This window comes from Pygocentrus nattereri, chromosome 22 (assembly GCF_015220715.1).
Source record: "Pygocentrus nattereri isolate fPygNat1 chromosome 22, fPygNat1.pri, whole genome shotgun sequence".
NCBI classification, from domain to species: domain Eukaryota; kingdom Metazoa; phylum Chordata; class Actinopteri; order Characiformes; family Serrasalmidae; genus Pygocentrus; species Pygocentrus nattereri.
Genome location: NC_051232.1, coordinates 30,130,052 through 30,152,588, shown reverse-complemented (window position 1 = coordinate 30,152,588; position 22,537 = coordinate 30,130,052). Strand labels below are relative to the sequence as shown.

Here is a 22,537-nt window from a genome sequence, read left to right as displayed (position 1 = left end):
AGTCAAATTTACCTCAGGTTTGTTGACCTTCTGGAATTGACTCTTCACTGAATGTAAAACGCATTTGCCTTTCAAATACATCAGAATCGCGGAATGCGTAACCTGTTGGAGTTCTGAGATAAAGGTAGGCAAATAAGGCATGAACAGCTCGCTCGATTCACACCGTCCTAATCATGACATTTATCCAGCTCTCTGTACCTTTTTTACTCATAAGAGAGCGCTGGATCAGACGTGACGGTGCTAAACGGAGACGTTCGCTGCATGTTTGCTGATCTATGATGCTCAAGGTGATATTCAACTTTATCTTTATGCATTCATTTCAAATCTTTTCAAGCTGGTTAAAACAGCCTGACTGTCTAGTTTTGAATAAAATCATAGCTGCCTCAATTTACAGTATTTTAAAGTTGTTTCGCTATTACTTTACAGACAATGAAGATACTCTATGGATGCCTGCTTCTTCTAACAGGTAAAATCCTTTAACATCTACTATACCTACTATAACTACTTTAACGTCTTACATATTACAGCCTTAAGCATATTAAAGCCCCAAACCCCATATGGGGAAAAAAATCCAGATGTTTTTACCAAATACATTTTTTGCAATGTATGAAAATGGGGGGAAATTTTCAATATAAATTTAAAAATTTTTATTTTATGTAGTTTTGACAAAGGTTGCAGGTATAACTAAATATATATGAACTGAATGAATGATACTGACTTTGCATTAACCATGTACGTATGTAGTAAGACACTAAGATGCTCACACACAATGTATTTCAAATAATCAAGATATTAAATCATAACTGCATTTTCACAGCACAGCAATACCTACAACACTCGCTTTTGTCATGTTAAAGCTTCATTTGATCATATTTAAAATGAAGGTACTGGAGTACAAATTCATTTCAAAAGGTAACAAACAGTGAAGTGCATTAGAGAGGATTTTGCCTGTTTTCATACATTTTCTTATGTATCTGATACGCACATACAGTACATGCATTTATTTTTGTATGGTACATTTATATATATTTGATATATATAATCATATGAGTCAAAAGTTACAGGACACATTTACTTTATTTTATTTTTTATTGTATTATCGACTTTTATCTCCGGGGTCATCTCAAACAAATTGTTTATGCTGAGAATCTGCAACAAACACCTTCAGCACCGCATCGTGGAGGCTTGTGACAGCACAAAAAATAAAACAGTAAAAAAAAAAAAAGTAAAACAGTGTCCTGTGACTTTTGACTCACTGTAGGTTTGGTTAACATGGCAATTATATTCTGAAATGCATTTTAGTGTTTGGAACATGTTTTGGTATTGACTGCAATGTATTTGAAAGGTATTTCAAATATATTAAAATACATGCCCATGTATATTTTTTCCATATGGGACTGCAAGGGGCCAAATGTGGGTCTGCACTTGGGTTCAGCACCCATATTTTCCAAATTAAGATGCATGCAGTTTAAAGGGTCAAAAACTGGAAAAAAAAGTTAAGAAATGAATTAAATATAAGAAAATGCACGACTTTCTTTAAGATGCTTAAAAAGAAATACCCTAAACATTATATTACTGTACTGTTTATTACTTTTCTCTATTAGGACAGACTGATATGAAATATATGGTGGGTGTCATTGCTGCTGTCCCTGGATGTTGATGACAACTACTAATTATATTCATTTTATGAAAAGGATGTCATTTTTTAATGCTCAGGGTCATTTGAACCATGCATTCACACAATGGAAATGATCTTACTGAATTGGTTAAAACAGTAGGTACATTATGACAAAGCTTAATAAACTGTACTGCTGTTTAAATGCTGAATTGTTTTAGGGTCAAGTTCAGGGTCATTCTTCATTTGGACTGGGAATTGAGGTGGATATTTTTTTTCAAAATCAATTTATTTCATCCCAAAACTAAATAATCTTAATATTTCCATTAACTTCTCTTATTATCAAGTTTGTAGAAGGAGGGTTGAACTCCAAACATATTTCACAGTTGGTGGTGTTGTATGAATATGGTGTAGCATGACTCCAGTGAAATTCTGGTTAAATCTGTGGATTGTGGAAACTGGCGGACCCATTGGTGGTTCAGATGACCTTGTGAAATTTAAAATCAGTAATAAAAACGATATATTTGACATTACTTTGACAAAATTTTGATTACCCAGCCATTAAAGCACAAAACAGCAGTGACCTATAGAAGTTATGAGCTGCCTAATAAACAAAGTAAATAATGAATTAATTAAACATAGTGAGCGAGTGTGACTTGCCTTCTAAGGCTTTGAGGCGCTTCCCCTCTGATGAGCCTCAACCCAAAGAAGCAGTTTAATAGAGCTGAAAATACTGTGTTAAAAATGTAAAATAAGAGTCCTGATAACAGCAGTGACCACAATGTGTGACCCTGACATTTTTAAAATAAAATGCATATTTTTAAAATGTAGTAAAACTTTAATGATGTAAAAAGAAAGCATAAATCTGTATTATCAAAATTCCTAAGACAAATATTATTTAAATCGTTTCAAATGTTGAAAATTGGTTTTGTAATGAACTGTTTTACAGATGCAGAGCGACTATGAAACAGGGGAAAAAAGAAAATCTGAGAATCATAAGGGAGACATATTATTTAATACAGGTCAACTGTGTAAATGTAAATACTGAGGTTTTGGAGCTGTGCCAATATTTTAAGCACGTTTCCCACTCCAAATGGAGAATGACTCAAATGTGATTAATCGTGATTAACTACAGACACTAATGCACTTAATGGCTGCATTACTTATAATCATTTGCCAGACCTAATATATGTTTCTACACCAGTGGTAAAGATGAAAAAGCCATAACAATACATCTTATTATGAATATTCAATAAGATCAATGTCACACAGAAATGTATGAGAGAAATGTTTAATGTAATTGAAGTAAATTTAATTCCTTTTCTTTTTCAAAATCATGCATCATTATTTGTAACAATGATTATAAATCACTCTGGATAAGCACGTCAGCATATTACATGAAAGTAAATCAATGTAAAAAACAAACATGCTTAAGAGTTGAGATTAAGTAGGTACTGTGCCATAGGAGTAATTAAAACACGCATCCTCTTCTAAGCAGATTCACTACAGCTCTTGCTGTTTTAAACTTCTTCATTACTGCCTTATATATATATATATATATATATATAGTACAGTATATCTAATATATAATACATGATATATATAAAACATTATAATGAATATACACACACACACATATATAAAATGTTTTATATAGATCATGTATATATAACTGTGCTTTATATATATGTTTTACATATATCATGTATACATAATTAATTTATCTATATATAATGTATATATTAGATTATATAACAGCTGATTGGTTGAGAAGCGTTCTAACTGTGCGGTTATTTCCCTATAGCATCATGTTTTTTTCACAAACACTATCAAGCCATTTGAATGTTTTTACTTCTCACTTTGTCACTTTCGGCAGCTGTGACAGAAGAACACCTGAACAAACTGGAATCAGCCAGAAAAGAGCCTAACACCATTCGCCAAACTAAACGGGCTGTAAGAAGCTTTACAGACTGGCCGGGACAAAACAACATTAATACTGATCTGGCACAAAAGGACAAAACTGAGCTGAACCTGATATTGGGTCCGTTTTATGGCTCCGTTTGATTTGGTCTGACTCTGAAGATCAGACCACACGTTTGGCGAATGGCATTGGGTTAATTTCTGGCTGATTCCAGGTTGTTCAGCTGTTCTTCTGTCACAGCTGCGACTGAAAAGCTGCTCAGTGGTGACGACAGTTTGGGAATTTAGTGTAAGGAGCTGGAGAACGAACTGCCGGCTGAGCAGCGAGTGGGCAGAGCTCGTTACTCTGACAAGCTGCTCGTTAAGGAGCTATAATTTGGTGGAAGGAACTGAACATTAAAACATATTAAATGCTGTGTTCACGGCCAGTTTATTTATTTATTTATTTATTTATTTAACTGTTATAGAAAAGCAATAGAACACTTAAGGTCGATGTGCCTTCGGCTCGTGCCAGCAACCAAATCACAGCCTTGATGTTATTTCACGATAACACACTCTCTCTTGTGTTCTATTGCTTAAATATACGTTAAGCTCAATGCTTCTATGTCTGTCATGTCCTGAAAGTAATCCATCATTCACGTGCAATTTGTCCATCTTTGCAAAGCAAATGCACAACTATAGACGCCCAAATGAGGCAGAAAAGAAAACAACAAAGATGTTCCGCTCAATTTGGCAGGTGAAAAGAGCCATGTTGTACATATGTGCAGTATGAACTGTCCTAACCGAGTGGCTAGATTTAGTGGATTTACAAAGACATGTTTAGAACAAGTGTGAGCTCGAAACTTTTGATTTTTTGATGATTTTAAGGTGTATGGAAATATCTAAAAAAGGCCAGACATTGATATTTATCACATGTTGATCTGCAACAATAACCATAGCTTTACTTTATGGTCAAAAGAATCTGGACACTTCTCCTAGTTACTGAGTTCAGATGTTTCAACCACACCCATTGCTAATAGGTGTAAAGAAAATCATGCACATAGCCATGCAGTCTCCATAAAGAAAAACTGGCAGTAGAATGGGTCATACTGAAGAGCTCAGTGACTTTAAACATGGCACTGTCAAAGGATGCCACCTTTGCAACAGGTCAGCTCATGAAGTTTCTGCCCTGCAAGATCTGCCCCTGTCAACTGTATTTGCTAGTATTGTGAAATGGAAGTGTCTTGGAGCAACAAGAGCAGATTAATGACACAGCAGACCAGATAAACTCTGAGTTCTAAAAATCACCTATCCTCTGGGGCCTCATTCACCACAGAGTTCCAAACTGCCTCTGGAAGCAATATCATTCACAGCATTTAGCAGACGCTCTTATTCAGAGCGACTTACAAGAAGTGCTTTGTCTAATATCAGCACAAGAAATGTGCGTCCAGAGCACGAAATGGGTATTGATGGCTGAGCAGCTGCCCACAAGCCCAAGATCACAATGTGCAATGCCAAGTGTCGACTGGAGTGCTGAAAATGTGTCCTCTGGAGTGATGAATCATCACACTTTAATATCTGGCAGTCTGACGAATTTGGGTTTGACAGATGTAGGAGAAAGCTACCTACCTGGTGCCAACAGTAAAGTTTGGTGGAGGAGGGATAATAGTCTGGGGCTGGTTTTCAGGGTTTGGGCCTTTTAGTTCAAGTGAAGGGTAATGTCACAGCATATAATGACATTTTGACAATTGTATGGGTTAGGGTTAGGGTTCCAACTTTGTGGGAACAGTTTAGGGAAGAACCTTTCCTGTTTCCTGCACCAAGCAAGGTCCATAAAGTCATGGTTTGACAAGTCTGGTGTGGGGGAACTGCAGTGGCCTCTGAAAGCTTATTGTTTGCTTAGGGTCCTCTTGGATAAGAGGCCGTAATGTTATTTTTGTAAACTAAAATACATACTGGAAATTGTTGCACAGGTGCCTGCTTTTGGTCATGTCAAGTCACAGCGAGCAGCTATGCAGGTAAGAATGACATAGAATATCAGCAATCCCTAGTTTTGGACCTTTTTGAAAGTACTGAAAAAATGTATTCCTCATTTCCAGGTAGCACCTCAAATCCATCTAACGTGGCCTTGGGAGGATATGCAACACAATCAGTATCGTCATATACTGAGCACTATGCAAGTCGGTCTATTGATAGGAACAAGGATACAAACTTTCACAATTATTCTTGTTCAACTACTGATTATGTTGATTCCCCTTGGTGGAGGGTGGATCTGTTGGGTTTGTACGAGATTAGCAGTGTAGTCATTACTAACAGAGGTGACTGCTGTTCAGAAAGGATCATCGGGGCTGAGATCCGCATTGGAAATGCCTTAGACAACAACGGCAACAATAACCCCAGGTGATTCTCGTTTTAGAAGATGTCAGAGCACTATAGAAGGAAGGATGTACTTAATGCTCTTATAAAAAGAACTTTAGTAATGCTACATGCTTTTTATAAGAAGTTATAGCAAATTCCTTTATATTTACTTTAGCTAACTACAGGATATTATTATAGAGTATTATAGATCTTACAGATTGAATAGATACATTCTTTAAAAAATGTGCCATAAAAGGTTCTTTCAGCAATGCCATAGAAGAACCACTTTCAGTTCCACAAAGACTCATGTTCTTTTGAGCATGAAGAACCTTTTAAAAGACAAAGTATCTATGTAAAGGTTCTTTAACCTTTAAAAAATATACATTCAAAATCTACACTTGTTCTGCCCATTTATCTTGTCCTTGTGGAGAAAGTTCTTACCCTCCACTTTTGCCTTCATTGCTCACTAGCAGCTCCACATAGAATCACATTTCACATACATAGAGACAACAGTGTCCTAGTTACAAAATATGGATCCAAATGCAAATATTCCAATATATATATTTAAGTTTTAATTTTCAAATATTTAATTTCATTTCCCCTGTCAGAATGGCCACTAGGGATGTAGACACAAATGAGTACATTTACCAAAATAATATCTGCCTAATTAATCCCTCTTTCTCTTTGTTTTTGTCCTTCACTCTGCAGATGTGCCGTCATCTCCAGCATGCCTGCTAATTTGACCATTACAAATGCATGCACGATGATAGGTCGTTACGTGAATGTGGTCATTCCTGAAACAAACAGGATTCTCACTCTCTGTGAAGTGGAAGTCTATGGAATTGCAGGTTCATTTTTAACGTAAAGCATCTCACTATACATTTAGGCTCACGTTATATGGGATAGGCTTAGAGGCTTCCTAAGTCTTTTGTTAAGGTGATCATGCAATAACAGTCAACCAGAATACTGGATTCACATTGCAACACACTTCACTAGAAATGATCCATACGTTCACATCAGACACTTTTTCCCAATGAATACAACATAACTAAACTAAAATCATCTAGTGGAAATGTGAAAAAATGAGGAAAAACACAACAAACCTAAAATCCTAAATCTAACCATACTAAGCTAATGCACACTGGCACAGCTGATGATGACATGGCAGCTGAGATGTGCAAAGATGAAGAAAAACAACACAGCAAACTTAAAAACCTAAACTTCTTAAGCTAATGTTAAACACCTTAGGCTAAAGCATACTGCCACCGTGGGTGGTCCTACTTTTAATGATTCAATGCACTGTTATAACATTATACATTTGCATAAAGCCTTTGAAGTAAAAGTGCATCGTAAGAACCAAATTTGCAGAATAACTGTATATAATGATAATTCTGTATTAGAGGGAGGCAACATGGCAAAATTATCATCATATCACAATAATTTATCCTTATCACAATATAAAGACACACCAGTAGGGCCATCAAAAACTCTGCGTATGCTGATTTTTATTGAACATTTCATTTTATGCATTGCACTAAAAAAAGTTATACATGACTATGTTTTTTCTTTTTAATGAAACATGTCCTCATCTATTTTGTATAATATTTTGCTTATTACTATCTCTATTAATGCATTTAGTTTAAATGGATCATAACATAATCCTTAGTCTACTTTGTATACATACATGCATACACACATACATACACACATACATATATGTGATATATATATATATATATATATATATATATATATATATATATATATATATATAGAGAGAGAGAGAGAGAGAGAGAGAGAGATACACACTATATTGCCAAAAGTATTCACTTTTGAAATTGAGTGACATCCCGGTCTAGGGTTTAATATGATGTCGGCCCACCCTTTACAGCTATAACAGCTTCAACTCTTCTGGGAAGGCTTTCCACAAGGTTTAGGAGTGTGTTTATGGGAATTTTGACCCTTTGTCCAGAAGTGTATTTGTGAGGTCAGACACTGATGTTGGACGAGAAGGCCTGGCTCACAGTCTCCGCTCTAATTCATCCCAAAGGTATTCTGTCGAGTTGAGGTCAGGACTCTGTGCAGACCACTCAAGCTCTTCTACACCAAACTCGCTCATCCATGTCTTTATGGACCTTGCTTTTTCCATTGGATTGCGAGACGGAGAAGCGTGATTCGTCACTCCAGAGAACACGTCTCCACTGCTCTAGAGTCCGGTGGCGGCGCTTTACACCACTGCATTCAACACTTTGCATTGCGCTTGGTGATGTAAGGCTTGGATGCAGCTGCTCAGCCATGGAAACCCATTCCATGCTGTTCTTGAGCTGATCTGAAGGCCACATGAAGTTTGGAGGTCTGTAGTGATTGACTCTGCAGAAAGTCGGTGACCTCTGCGCACTATGCCCCTCAGCATCCGCTGACCCCGCTCTGTCATTTTACGTGACCGACCACTTCGTGGCTGAGTTGCTGTCGTTCCCAATCGCTTCCACTTTGTTATAATCCCACTGACAGTTGACTGTGGAATATTTAGTAGTGAGGAAATTTCACGACTGGAATTGTTGCACAGGTGGCGTCCGATCACGGTACCACGCTGGAATTCACTGAGCTCCTGAGAGTGGCCCATTCTTTCACTAATGTCTGTAGAAGCAGTCTGTAGGCCTAGGGGCTCGGCTTTATACACCTGTGGCCATGGAAGTGACTGGAACACCTGAATACAATGATTTGGATGGATGAGTGAAAACTTTTGGAAATATAGTTAAAAAATATATGTATATATATATATATATATATATATATATATATATATGTGTGTGTGTGTGTGTGTGTGTGTGTGTGTGTGTGTGTGTGTGCATATATATATATATACATATATATATGCATGAATTATGTATGAATTATGTAACAGATGGAAGTGCTAAATAAAGTTAAGGGGAAAAGCAGGACTGCCTAATTGTTGTAATTGTAATTAATGAAGTGACAATAGCATCATAGACTGTTATTAAAATGAATGACAAATGCTTAAAATGAATATTGTTCCCTTTTTAAGTGCTCATTAAAAAGGAAAATCTGAGAATAAAGTTCCACACCACTGAGAATATGACAGATTCTACAGCGGGGGACAAAGTTCTTCAGCAGGTACATGTGACAGAGAGAAAGAGATCTGTTATTGTTATGTGAAGTTATAGTAGTTAAAGTAGCTTGCTAGTTCTGTGAAAGACAACAGACAATAGTCCAACTACTGTTTCTCCACAGCTGAAAACTGCTCTGGCCAAGAAAGGAGTCTCAGCAGTTCAACTGTACTGGACATGGCAACCTAAACCAGATCTTAAAAATAAAGGTATGAAAGATAAGAAAGAATGTGTTATAGACTCAAATGTCTTTGTTAATAATAAGAAGAATCCAAGGATGCACTGATGCAATGCTTCCCTTCAAATACCAATACTTAAAGTATTGGATGATCCTGAGTACTGATAGCGATACTAACTCTATATACTTAGCTTTAAAGTTGTAATATTTATACGATTTCTTTTTCATAATTTTAAAACATATTATTTTGGAAAATATGTGTTCTGTGTCACAAATGTACTGCACTTAAATATAAGATGCTATTTTGTTTGTTTACTAATGTAATAAGAACCTTGTTTACAACTGGATTAAAAGCAAAATGTTCTCATTCTGCAAAACGGTTAAAAACAGAGTGGAACAATATTTAGATAAACCTGTGATTGGTATATGAAAACACGTAGCAGCTCCTCTGGTTCAGGAAAAATGGTGATGAATGTTGTATCTTTTCTGAACTATTCAACACGTTTGTCTTATATAACTAGTTCAGTGCTTAGCTCAGGGGTGCACAACTCCAGTCCTGAGCGGCTGGTGTCCAGCACAGTTTGATAGTTTCCCTGCTCAAACACACCCACTAAACCTGGCAATTAACAGACGAGTTGAATCAGGTGTGTTTGAACATGTAAATCACCAAACTCAAACAGAAACAGGTCCTCCAGGACCAACGTTATGCACTCCGCTTTTCAGGAGTGTAGGCAAATGCGGTGTCTCACCTTTTTTTTTTTTGAAAGTGTTTATTTACCTTACAATTTCCTGCGTTTTCACTCGACTCACTTGTGCAAACTTCAGATATGACAGACAGACACTGCTTGATATTAATCATCGCTGTACAAACATCATTTTGGACCTTCCATTCAACTTCAACCAGCTACCCCCAGAGCTGACCAGGACACCGAGACAAAAGAAGCCATTCACACCAACTGGAAGACCCTGGCACTGATGTCAACACCATAAACAAAGACGGGTAATCTGGGGACTTTAATCACAGCAAGTTGAGATCTGTACTTTCGAAACTTTCCTCAGTCTCCTGCGTTACAAGGGGACAAAGAACTTTGGATCACGTTTATACCAATAAGGCTAACGCCTACAAAGCCACACCCCTTCCTCACCTGGGACAGTCTTACCACCTCTCTTTGTTCCTGCTCCCCAAATACACCCCAGTCATCAACCGTGTGAAACCCACAACATCTTCACTGAAGGGGCTGACTCATTTCTTCAGCAACAGTTCCAGCACACAGACTGCAGTGTGTTTGCAGCCCAGGCCACCACAGACTCTCACACCAACTCTGCCCAAACTTCATGTGGCCTTCAGATTAGCTCAAGAACAGCACAGAGAGCTTCATGGAATGGGTTTCCACTGCTGAGCAGCTGCAACCAAGCCTTACGTCACCAAGTGGAATGCAGTGGTGTAAAGCGCCGCCACTGGACTCTAGAGCAGTGGAGACGTGTTCTCTGGAGTGACGAATCACGCTTCTGGGTTTGGCGGTTGCCAGGAGACGGTACTTGTCTGATTGCATTGCGCAAAGTGTAAAGTTTGGTGGAGGGGGGATTATAGTGTGGGGTTGTTTTTCAGGAGTTGGGCTCGGCCTCTTAGTTCCAGTGAAAGGAACTCTTAAAGCTTCAGCACCAAGAGATTTTGGACAATTTCATGCTCCAAACTTTGTGGGATCAGTTTGGGGACGGCCCCTCACTCAATTCATTTCATATGCATGTGAAGGCAGACGAGCGGATACTTTTGGCAATATAGTGTTCCAGTTTGTTTGGATGACTTGTGAGTTCTGAAAATTATTAAAGCTTAAAAGGCACATGTCTACATTGTAAGATTCTGTGGTGAGAAGAAATGCAATTGGACACAGAAACATAGGAGGGCTTGTGTAATTTCCTTACATTTTCTGACAAACATACTATAAGAAAATCTTTATTTTATTCACTTTAGATTTGCTGGGATGATGCACATTAATAAGCATTTCTGTGTATGGGCCAATTTAGCCAACCTGGGTAATTTTCAACTATAGTAAGACTTACATAATCATAGCAATCATAATAGTCACTAATAATAATGAAATCACATATAAGTAGTGCAGGGTCTTGGAGGGTCTATGAGAAATGTTTCAATACAGCTGTACTTTCAGTTAGAACACACACACACATACACACACACACACACACACACACACACACACATATTTAACCTCATGAAGCCTCATTGCTTTAACTTTTGCTGGATTGTGTAGTAAACATTTCTTTTCTTCTGTAATACAGGTGGCAGCAAGCTCTGTGACGTCAACTGACATGGCCTGAAAAGTATGAAGTAGAAGATGACGAAAAAAAAAAATCACTGTTCAGCACTGCATCCCTCCATCCTGTGATATTCCTATCCTAGATTTGATTACATTTTAGGTTGTCTTTTGATTTTGTAACAGGACACACTATTGTTTAAGCAAGAGCTCTGCTAAACAAAGTAAATATGAAGTAAGATAAAATAGTTCAATATTTTAACCTGTATAACTGTCTGCCTTTGTCATGATCCAGCTCTTCACCAGAGTGACACATATGTGTAATGTATGTTCACATAAATGTACTTATCTCTTCACGTGGTCTGTTGAGACTCCAAGGGGAACTGCCGCAAGGTAATCATCCTCTTTTATCCAGGTTGTAAGGGCCCATAACCATATGGAGTGATCCTGGCGTCAGGAAACCTGAAAAGGAAGAACGTTGTCAATGTTAGCCATGAAAAAGGATACTTGTAGAATGGGCACAAATCTGATGACATGTCAGTTTTGAGCAGGGTGTGGAGTAATTACCTAAATATTGTTGTATGTGTACTGAGTACCTACCCTTGGCGTTAATTGGTTTAACCCTGGGTGGGGATAGAGGTATGAATACACGGGGAGGTCAGGTTCATTATTTGAAGCAGAAGTTGGGGTGGAAGCCTCTTCGGTCTCGCAACCTTGAGACAAAAAGAGTTCCTGTGCTGAGGTTAAGCCAGGACAGAGAGTGTGGACCAAGATAATGAGTGTTTGAGGTCCTGAACATTGTTACATAATAGATTTCTTCTCATTTTCTTCCAGTTTTTCTTTCTTCTGTTTGTATTTTACTGAATAAACGACGTATTTGCACTTACAGCCCTTAATTTTGGTAGACCCAGGATTCCCTACCAACCATTCAACCAGGCATGAAGCCAAGAATATCCAACATCACAACCTTTTATATGGCTTTATCAGTTAATCTGATACAACAGAGTATCAGAGCCTCAGAGCCTCTTTCACTTTTCCACATTGCCACTTCTGTTGGTGTAAGGACCCCCCGATTCGGGTCCGTTTGTGGAAGAGGAACCAGAGAGCAGATTACACCTGGAAGCAGGTAACTATGTTACCAGTTTAACTGAAAGACAACATTTAAGACATATTACTGTGTCCCTCAGTGCTGAAACGTTAAACAAAAACAGCCATAATTGGGCTTAAACCGTTCTTAATTGAGCACACATTGTGCTGATCATGAATTTAGGCCATTTGGAAAGTAGAGGGTTGTTTAAAGTAAATCTCTTAGATATAACTTCGAGTCTTATATGAAATGAAATATTACATACATAGCCAAGGCCTTTCAATGCTTAAAATAATGAATTGCAATTAATCACATTAGATTATACAGTTTTATAAGCCCTAATTTGACCAGAATTTTTTTCCTTCTAAAAAGCCATTTGTTTTGTTATAGATATATAAACTGACAAAAAAAACACCTGAATGTGTTCATTTATTACCTTTGACACTACCAAAATATACATATTAAGTCCTATCAATGAGCAGATGGAACTTGTTTAACGTTACCAGGACAGGTAGTGGTCATCAGATCTGAATGATGATAGCTTTACTCTCAAGATACTGTGGGTTAATTCTGTAGGTTTCCATGTTTGATGAGGAGGAGACTTTAGTGAGAGCTAACAGTGACATTACACAGTGATGAGGAACTCATTGAGATACACAAGATAGTTTCTCCTCAGCTTATTATATGCCAGTATGTTGATTTGTTGAGGTATGATTAAAAGCCATTAATGTTGAAACAATCAAAGCAAACCTGCTGCACTCTATAGACCCATTATGTGTGGTGTTTCTTAGGCTTAGACCAGAAATGTAAACCAACAAAATGGGCCGTTACAGAAAATGTATGTGAGTGTAATCCGAAGTATCTACCACTCTGTTATCTAATTTATGTCTATATAAATAATGTTGGGCTTCTTAATGTGAGTTATATTTGCAGTGTACTGACAGTCATTAGTTACGTAAACCATGTTAATCCTATCATGAATGGTTTAAATAAAGAATTGAAAATGAACTTGAACAGTCTTGATTTCGAAAGGACTGCCAGTGGTATTGTGTCACTTAGATGCTATACTGATAGTTCTGGTCTCAAACAATGAAGCTGCCCTTGAGTCCTTTTTTGACCTTGTGACCTCATACACGTCCTTCTAGAAGGAATTCTGGCACTTGTTTTCATAATCAGGCTTGAAAGTCTGAACTAAGCCTGAATACAGCCGGAGAACTTTCTGTCCAAACCCGAACCAAGAGCGACAATTTTGTGCAAACCTGACCGACTCAACCAAGTTTTCCCCAGGTCAAGAAAAATCTGTCTTAAACTGACCCGTATTGACCAATCACCACTTCTTGTAAGTCGCTCTGGATAAGAGCGTCTGCTAAATGCTGTAAATGTAAATTAGAAGTACCAAAAACTGATATCTCTGGTCATAGCAGATTAAGATCAAGAGTCTGTAGACAGACTGACCAGCTGTGTCAGATATTTTTCAGTGGATGTCAAAGATTTTTCTACAACTAAATCACAAAAACATGGAAATACTAATTGGTGGTACAGAAACTTTGCTTCATATTGTAACGTGCTGACTGTTGGTGTAATGAAAACCAAGCAACCGAAGCAAATAGGGTGAAGTCTGGTGCCAGGGCTCCAGACAGCCAAAAACAAAACCATCCTTATTGGTCATTTCCAAGGAATTTTGAAATGTAGCACAATCTGATATCAAAACTACATCCTTTAACCTCTTGTAGACATTTATTAACATGAGACCAGCTGACTTGAAATTCAATATGTTTCATATCTTATTAATGTTGTGTTTGTAACCAGTTGATATTTCAGCTCTGTTCATTCATTCTATAAGCAGTTAAACACAATTCTAAACTGAATTTTTAAAATTCATGATTAAAAACAAGCTGAATCGAATTTTTTCTTGAAGTTGAAAGTCCATGACATGACTGGACAGGCTCTAGGTGAGTTGGTATGCCCGGAAACGTTAAGGGGAAAAGACCTGCCCTGGGTGGAGGAGTGTAAGTATCTCGGGCTCTTGTTCATGAGTGATGGGAAGAGGGATCGTGAGATTGGCTGCAGGCTGGGACAGGCAGACCCCAGGGCCGTCCTAGTACCTGCTGGAGAGATAATATCCCCAAGTTGGCCTGGGAGTGGCTTGGGGTCCCTGCAAATGAGTTGGAGGAAGTTGCAGGGGACAGGGTCGTTTGGGATTCTCGGCTCTGCCTTTATTGACCTCAGTTAGTCCTTGAAGCTGCCATATATAACTGAATCTCAACTAAACTGCTCTATTAAGGGGACTTTTTATAGCTCATACTGAGCTCACGTGTAACGTCCATGAGAGGTGTGTCTCTGGAGTGCGTGTGAGTATGGGGTGCATTGCAGATTTGCTGTTCGGTCTCTGACATTATGTACCTTGTACAGTTGCATGAACGATACAGATTAAAGGTAGCATTAGTAGTGCAAATAAAATTGATATATTGCTTTCTTTCTGTTCCCCGCATAGTGATAACTAAGGAACTCATTCATAATACAAAACCCTCTAAGACACCAGTTCTCCACATGCAAGACAGATACTGATGTTCTGAAACATGCTGAGGGGTATAAAAGGATTTCGAAATAATGCATTCATAAGGCATTATAAACATGGCCATAAATATTTATAAAAATGAAGTACACTGAATTACACTTTATAGCCATGTTTACTATACATTATGAACTGATACTATAATGCATTATAAGTAGTGTTAATGACACGTTATACTGTCAGTGCCAGTAGTGAATTAAAGACACATACAAAATTTCTTCACTCTGTAATACTACAGTACAGTAATGCTGATTTCTGCTGGCATTCTATTGGATATGCAGTGTTAAGTTAGTGTCAGGCTAACGGTGGTGTACATTAACAGTGGTGAACATTAACGGTGGTGCACATTAACAGTGGTGTACATTAACAGGGTGAACACTAACGGTGGTGAACATTAACGGTGGTGCACATTAACGGTGGTGTACATTAACTGTGGCTTTCCCACATTGGGTAAAACACTGAGGGCAGCTCTAGTTTAAACTCTGAATTTGAAGCCTGTAATGAGCTTTATTGTGTTTTAGTGTTTCAGTAAATCCTTCAGTAAATACTTCAACTTGAAGCCTCTCTCAACACTGGAGGAGGCTTTAGTCCAGTACGCTCCACTTTATTTAGAGCGGACAAATACAGCTTATGAGCTCTTATAATGTGTTATGAACAGCACTTATAATGCATTATGTTAACAATGCATAATGCATAATAAGCATGGCTATAATGTGTAATGCATTTTTATAAAAATTTATAGCGATGTCTGTTATGATGCCTTATGATGCCTTCATTACATGCTATGAGTGTGTTCATAGATGCATACAAATGTGACATTCACAGAAAGTGTTAACAGGATTTCTTTGGCATTGTGCCAGAAAGCAACCTCCATACAGTGAAAGATTTCTCCTAAAACCACCTCTCCAAGCAAGGAACCATCACTTACTTTTAAGAATGCAATAGAAGTAGCTATATAATCACTTTAAGTTATATGAATTGTTCTTATCTCATCTTTTAACAAATACACTAAAATGGAAAATGTTGGGCTAATGAAAGGAAATTCAACATTTGCCACTTATTTTATGGTTAAATTTCTGAATTTGTCAGCTGTGTTGTAAATAGTATAGATATTACAGATTGGGAGACTTTTTATTTTACATAAAAACATGTTTTGCTCTGCTACCGTCCTCCCATGTCCCAACAGGCTTGCCCAAGGAAATATTAACCAGATCGTCCAAAGTACAGAGTATCTCAGATGCCTTTGAAAGTACCTGCCTATAAATGTCCCACCTGGAGAGAAATCTAGAAAACAACTAGGAGGTTCAGCTCGCATATTGAAAATGAATGAAGCTTTAGTTCTTGTTTTCTTGTGTGGTTGGTTGACACCAGCTTGTGCAAATGATCAAGGCTTCAGCAATGACACTGAAGTGGATTTTCAGAAACAAATGGCCAGATCAGTTTGTCCACTAGACCTGTGCGCTTCACTGCTGAGAGAAGAAGGAGCGACGAGAGAGAAACTGGAGACGATGGAAACGCAGCTTCATCTGATTATGTCTAGACTGAAGGCCAGTGAGGATGAGATCGAAGTTCTGAAAAGGGAAGACAAAGGTGAATATGCTTACTGGTACTGATACATGTCATTCTACAGAAACGTCCACTTTTCTGTCTCTCCACAGGAGTCACTGCTGTTACCGATCGTCATTGGTGTTACACATAATATAAGTGGCACCAGTGACATTTTTTTTTAAATGAAAAAAGCATTTTACAACATTTACAAGTTGTCAATCATTGAATTTAAGCTAAAATATGTATTTTAATTCATTTGTATACTAGTTTTTTCACAAGTGCCTCAGAATAAACCAGGTCACACCAGTGACTTCAAGCTAAAAGCTTCATTTGAAATCATGAGCTAAATGAGAACATTTCTGATAACTGAAAAGACGCAGTGGACTCACCATGTGCTTTTCTTCATAGATCCTCAGAAAACAGGTAAAATGAAGTCAAGTGATGTCATCAGTGTGACTTTTATTTCAAAATAAGAGAACAACACAAGTGACACGACTCCTGGGGACAACAACTTTCATTATATATTTTATTTTTACATTATATATTAATTTGGCACTTTGTTAAAATAACAGGAAAACATGTTTTTCACCTCAAAATATGGCCTCAGTCTTTACATATGACCGTGAGGACAAGCTCTTCTTGCATGGAATTCTGATTTAAAAACCAATATTGCTAAATTGTGGCTCAAGGAGGTGTAATTGGTAAAATAACTTGTTTTATTTTAAAATGTAAATAAGTTGTAACACTAACATGGTTTTTAAAAGTGGCATATGTGTAAACGTCAGGGACACAAAATTGGAAAATTCTGTAGAATGACCCACACCAGATTAATATCGTAGATATTAACGCTGCAACAAAATGTTCTTGCGTGCATTGCACCTGGTGTTGACATTGCCATAGACTGAGAAGACGGTAATGTCAAACGTCTACCATTAAAAAGGTGGTAATGTTCTCAGGGACGACATTATTAAACAACACTCAAACAGAAGAAGCTACAGCCGTAGCAAAGACCTCAATCATCACTGCCAGTCCAACTGGTACCTGTACCAGTTACCCCGCCCATGGGCACCAAAGACGGCCACAGGAGAGGGCAGGAAGGCAGTGCCCCAGCCTTGCAGCTCAGTCAGCATGCGAGGCTCAGGCATTCTTGCAGCCATTGTCAGTGCCTGTTGTTTAGGCGATTGGCAAAGTCCCGTAATATGTATGTTGAAAGTTCATGGACCCACAGCTAAGCAGGTTTCCCAGGCAGCTGCACCATTCAGGATGTCACAAAGTACTCTCAGAGGAACGATAAGGAAGGCAGGAGAGAAGCCAACAGTCGTTCAAAAATAGTTACACAGAGAAGGACAAGCGATGGACTGCACTGCAATCCATTCCTACACTTCACAAATCTCCTCTGCCACAAAAGATACATGCACATAGGTGCAGGTCTAAAATTTGCACACATCCATTTTAGACAGATCAGAAATCTTTCAGAAAAATGTGGTCCAGTCAGGTGACACAACACTGGAACTCTCTGGCAATAAGAGTCGTGCGTATGTGTCACGATTGGCCCCTCTCAGTCCTGTCCATGTGCTCGTGTTGTGTTTACCGGCCAGTCCTGTCCATGTGCTGTCCCTCGTTTACCCTCATGTATTTAAGCCCTGTGTGTTTGCAGATGTTTGTTAGATGTAAGGTGTGTGTTTGAAGTGTAGGTATTGTTTGAAGAGTTTTCTGGCCTGTTTGGAGTTCTGATTTCATTTTTGTCATGTCTGTCCCTCCTGCTCTCTGACCATGGATGGTTCTGACCCTGATTATGGATTTGTACTTAATAAATCTCGCTTCTCTTCGCACATGCGTCTGCCTCAAAGCTCCCAGCCATCACAGTATGATTCCAGGAACACCAAACTCACAATGAAGTATGAAGGTCATGATATGGAGCTGCCTCTCTGCTAATGGTACCTTGACATTATAAGTCATCGAAGGAAATATGGATAGAACATTAGTGAAGAATCTAATCTTGCTGGCCAAGAAAGTGAATCTGGCGAGATGATGGCCATTACAACAAGACCACGACCCAGGACCACTTTGTCAAAGAAAACATTTTGTTTCCATTTGCAATAAGTTAGATTTGGTGGTACGGCTCTGTTCTAGGACCTCCCTGCCCTTCAATATGCATAGATGGAAAGCCCAAGGCAGCAGAGCAAGAGCAGCAGAAAGACCCCAAAACAACCATACCAGGCAAACCTCCTGCGAAGAGGATTACAAAGCACTCTGATGAATTTAGCCAATGTGTAATGGTCAATAATCAAACAAATGAAAGAAAGGTTTCCCCTGAGAGGCATAAAGAGCAACTCAAATAACTCAAATAGCTTTTTAATTTATTAAACTGCAAATTTAAGCTCTGACTGAATCATAGAACTAACTGGGCAACAGCACCGACGCAAATCACTCCATCAAAAACTTTCACTTCAGATTAAAGGATTTGTTAGAGCAGTGAAACAGTGACATATGCCTGTTCTTATAAACAGTGAGGACAAGCTTGCGTCACTGGATGCTAAACATGCCACAATCCAATCAGATAAAACTCACCACCAGAAAGATGCTGCCACAGATACCTCAGGACAGAAAAACAGCAAGTTCCACATGTGCTGTCCTGCCAAACTACAGACACATTCTCTGTTTAAAACCCAGCCTCACCTCACATGCTTCCGAGATACACTTACAAAACATACCAATTTCACAACTGTACAATGTCAAGCCCTTACTTGCTTCCTCTAGTGTTGTTAAAGCATAGTTACCCTGCTGAGTTGGCTTTGTAGGCTGTGCTCAACATAAACTGTATGCAGCCATATCACTAGCAGGCTACCGTAGATACTGACGCAGCATACCTACCATTAATACCCTTCAATCAGTATATCCATTTGCAGTAGTTATATCTGGGTACGGCTCTGTTCTGGGACCCCCCTGCTCTTCCATGTTGCACATATGGAAAGCCCAAGACAGCAGAAAGACCCCCAAAAATGACCATACAAGGCAAACCTCTGGCCAGCAGGAGACTGCAAAGTGGCTTGCAGAGGAACTGTGAGAATAGGCAGGCTAAAGCAGCCTAAATGAGCCTCCTGTTGAATTTAGCCAATTGTATGCATAACATCTGGTGACAGCCGGGGATTGGATATTGTGTCCAGAGCTCTACTTTGTGGCTTGTCTGAACTATCGCTATGCTCATTTACTCCTTACCAGAGGTGTAAAATTCAGATCCAGAAAGTAAAAATCCTTCCCAGGATTTTGTTCCAACTGCCCAGACAGCTGTGCTGGTGGTTTGATCTAACTAGAGCAGCCAGGCAGTTGGAACAAAATCCTGGGAAGGACTTTTACTTTCTGGATCTGAATTTGACACCTTTGCTCCTTACCACAGAAAGCTCAAAGCTGTAACTGGCAACAACGGCTTTGCAGGAAAGCAGTAATGTTATTCATTTGTGGCGTATCAATATATTTGTCCTCTATCAATTTCACATCAGTTTATGCTTATGACTACGTCGCAAAGTCAAAAGACATTACTGTGTAATTCTGAAGTGAATATATGCATAAAAAGTATATTAAACGATAAAAATAAAAGTGTCTAAATATGCATTTGCCTTCATTTAACGTGTTTCAAGTTTACTTTGACACGTAAGTGCATAAAATGTCTTTTATGTCTAAGTGAAACCCCAAGCCAAAGCCAATAAGTCTCATAAATAGCACATTAAACATAAACAACACAATGCAAATGCACACATTTCAAGGCAATTTACCACATTTGCGTAAAACAAATGTATAGTGTTTAATATGGAAAGAGGCTAATTGATAATGTTTTTAAAGCCCTTGGTTGAAAAAAGATAACTTGTGCCTTTTAGTACGACTGGCAGTAAGGAATGCACATGTGTCGGATTAACTGACTAAAATTCCCACTAATCCCAGTTTGCTAATGAATCTACAGTATACACGCAATCTGTAAGGGGCTCTAAACCCCATTTCCAGTTCGTGAATGAGTGCAAGATCATGTTTGATAACAGGCCACAGGATCACTGCTTCAATATCTCAACAGGCGTCCCAAGGGTGGCATTCTCAGCCGCGCTGGGAGGGCATGACAACATTGGACCTTTCAACACAGACAAGATCCTAGTTTACAGGAAGGTCTTCACAAATCTGGGCAATGCCTACAATCCATCTACAGGTAGAGCATGATCCTCACAGTGAAGCGTAACACATTAAAATACGTCATATAGCTAAAGATGCACTGTACACATGAATTAACCAAATAATTTATAATTATATGCTTTTAATTGTTATAATTTTAAGCCTATATTTTTTGTTACATTTTGAAATTGTGAGGTTTCACCAACTTGTTAAATGTTAAATGCAGTACATCTGAAGTGGAACAGGAATTTGCTCATTCCCTCATTATTTGTTTTCTAATGTAGGAATATTTACAGCACCGGTGCGAGGAGTGTACTATTTCAGCTTCTTCTACCATGGTGGAACTGATCACGGCACAGCATTGTCCATGTTCATGAATGGACAACGACTAGCAACAGCATCTCATCGTCAGCCTGCTGGTTATGCAGCAAATGGCTCAAACGGGGTCATCACAGTAGTAGAGAGTGGAGCTCACATTTATGTAACTCTAATAGGTGGCACATGGGTATGGGATGGAGATAATATTGATACCACATTCAATGGTTTTTTGCTCAATACTCTATAAGTGGCAGTGGTGGATGAAGCACACAAACCATGTACTTGAGTTAAAGTAGAGACGCCGAAGGTAAAATATCACTCCAGTAAAAGTAGAAGTTCCTCCCTTTAGACCTCCACTTGAGTAAAAGTACTAAAGTATTTACCTTCAAATGTACTTAAGTATAAAGTAAAAGTACTAAAAGAGTAATTCTGGCTCTGATGTCCTGTTATCATTTTTATAACCAGACTGGCTTCATGAACTCATTTCAGGTGAAAGTCCTCCAGCGTCTCTCTTGGTAAACCAGTCTTTTAATAGAACGTCATTAATTAGTGACGCTGACGTCTATTAAAATGATCAGAAGCACAAAACACTGAAGGTAAACAGTTTCCATCAGGGAGAACCGAGTGGCTCTGAAATCACTTTTTACACACAAGCAAAGTTTCAGTTTCAGATTTATTTACAACTTAGTTCCAAGTTTAAGTTGAATAAAAACTGGCTTTAAACTCAGGATCACAGATGAGCTCCTTTACTATGTTGATCTGTAGGCGTCTGTTCATAAACATAAACCAGCCCAAACTCATTTACTATAAAATGAAATGGTGTTTGTAGAAATTCAGAAAAAAGCTGCGTCAGTCTCGACTGCATATGTGGACATATTTCTATATTGAGCTCTATTTACACAAAGTTAGGTTAGTTCATCATTTATGTTGAACAGACTCTCCCAAAGTTTTACGCTGCTGCGCTGACGTTGAACCGCGTGCTGCACTGGGTCGGGATGACCAACAGGTCAAAACCAGCTCTAAACAAAGTGACCGCTGGGCCCTGATTGGTGCTCTGGCTTTGCGCTTCTTTCGTTTTGACATGTTACGTTTTTATACACACAGAAACCAAAAGGAACGACAGATTTCTCAGAATGTAGGAGGAAAAAGTCGGATATTAGACTCTGAAATGTAGTGGAGTGAAAGGAAAAAGTCGCCCAGAACTCTCCGGAGAAACTTCAGTACAGATACACCAAAAATACTAAAGTACAGAAACCAATTACATTTACTCAGTTACTGTCCACCACTGGTTATTTATAACAAGCAAAACACTAATGGCAGTAATTGATGCAGTGATTTGTGCTGGAGTCACATCATGTGTTTTAATTCAGGCGCTAGACACTTTATTCTTACTCTATATT

General features: G+C 38.5%; 2 protein-coding genes across 2 annotated transcripts; both read left to right on the top strand.

Annotated features, from left to right (window-relative positions):
* Window positions 1-219: 219 nt before the first annotated feature.
* Window positions 220-13,174, top strand: LOC108429257 (fucolectin-like). Its single transcript, XM_037532814.1, has 7 exons — window positions 220-287; window positions 427-466; window positions 5,488-5,532; window positions 5,614-5,914; window positions 6,581-6,720; window positions 8,919-9,007; window positions 13,115-13,174. Exons 1-7 carry the CDS (start codon window positions 276-278, stop codon window positions 13,172-13,174), a joined length of 687 nt encoding a protein of 228 aa, XP_037388711.1. The 5' UTR covers window positions 220-275.
* Window positions 13,175-16,360: 3,186 nt separating this feature from the next.
* Window positions 16,361-21,507, top strand: LOC108429264 (complement C1q-like protein 2). The gene is made up of 3 exons (XM_017700903.2): window positions 16,361-16,703; window positions 20,728-20,856; window positions 21,104-21,507. Exons 1-3 carry the CDS (start codon window positions 16,436-16,438, stop codon window positions 21,382-21,384), a joined length of 678 nt encoding a protein of 225 aa, XP_017556392.1. The 5' UTR covers window positions 16,361-16,435; the 3' UTR covers window positions 21,385-21,507.
* Window positions 21,508-22,537: the final 1,030 nt, after the last annotated feature.

Coding starts and splice junctions, on each gene's coding strand:
- LOC108429257 (XM_037532814.1), top strand. Junction 5,533..5,613: donor CACAGCGAGCAGCTATGCAG/GTAAGAATGACA, acceptor CCTCATTTCCAG/GTAGCACCTCAAATCCATCT. Junction 6,721..8,918: donor GGAAGTCTATGGAATTGCAG/GTTCATTTTTAA, acceptor TCCCTTTTTAAG/TGCTCATTAAAAAGGAAAAT.
- LOC108429264 (XM_017700903.2), top strand. CDS start 16,436: ATGAATGAAGCTTTAGTTCTTGTTTTCTTGTGTGGTTGGTTGACACCA. Junction 16,704..20,727: donor TCTGAAAAGGGAAGACAAAG/GTGAATATGCTT, acceptor ATATCTCAACAG/GCGTCCCAAGGGTGGCATTC. Junction 20,857..21,103: donor TGCCTACAATCCATCTACAG/GTAGAGCATGAT, acceptor TTTCTAATGTAG/GAATATTTACAGCACCGGTG.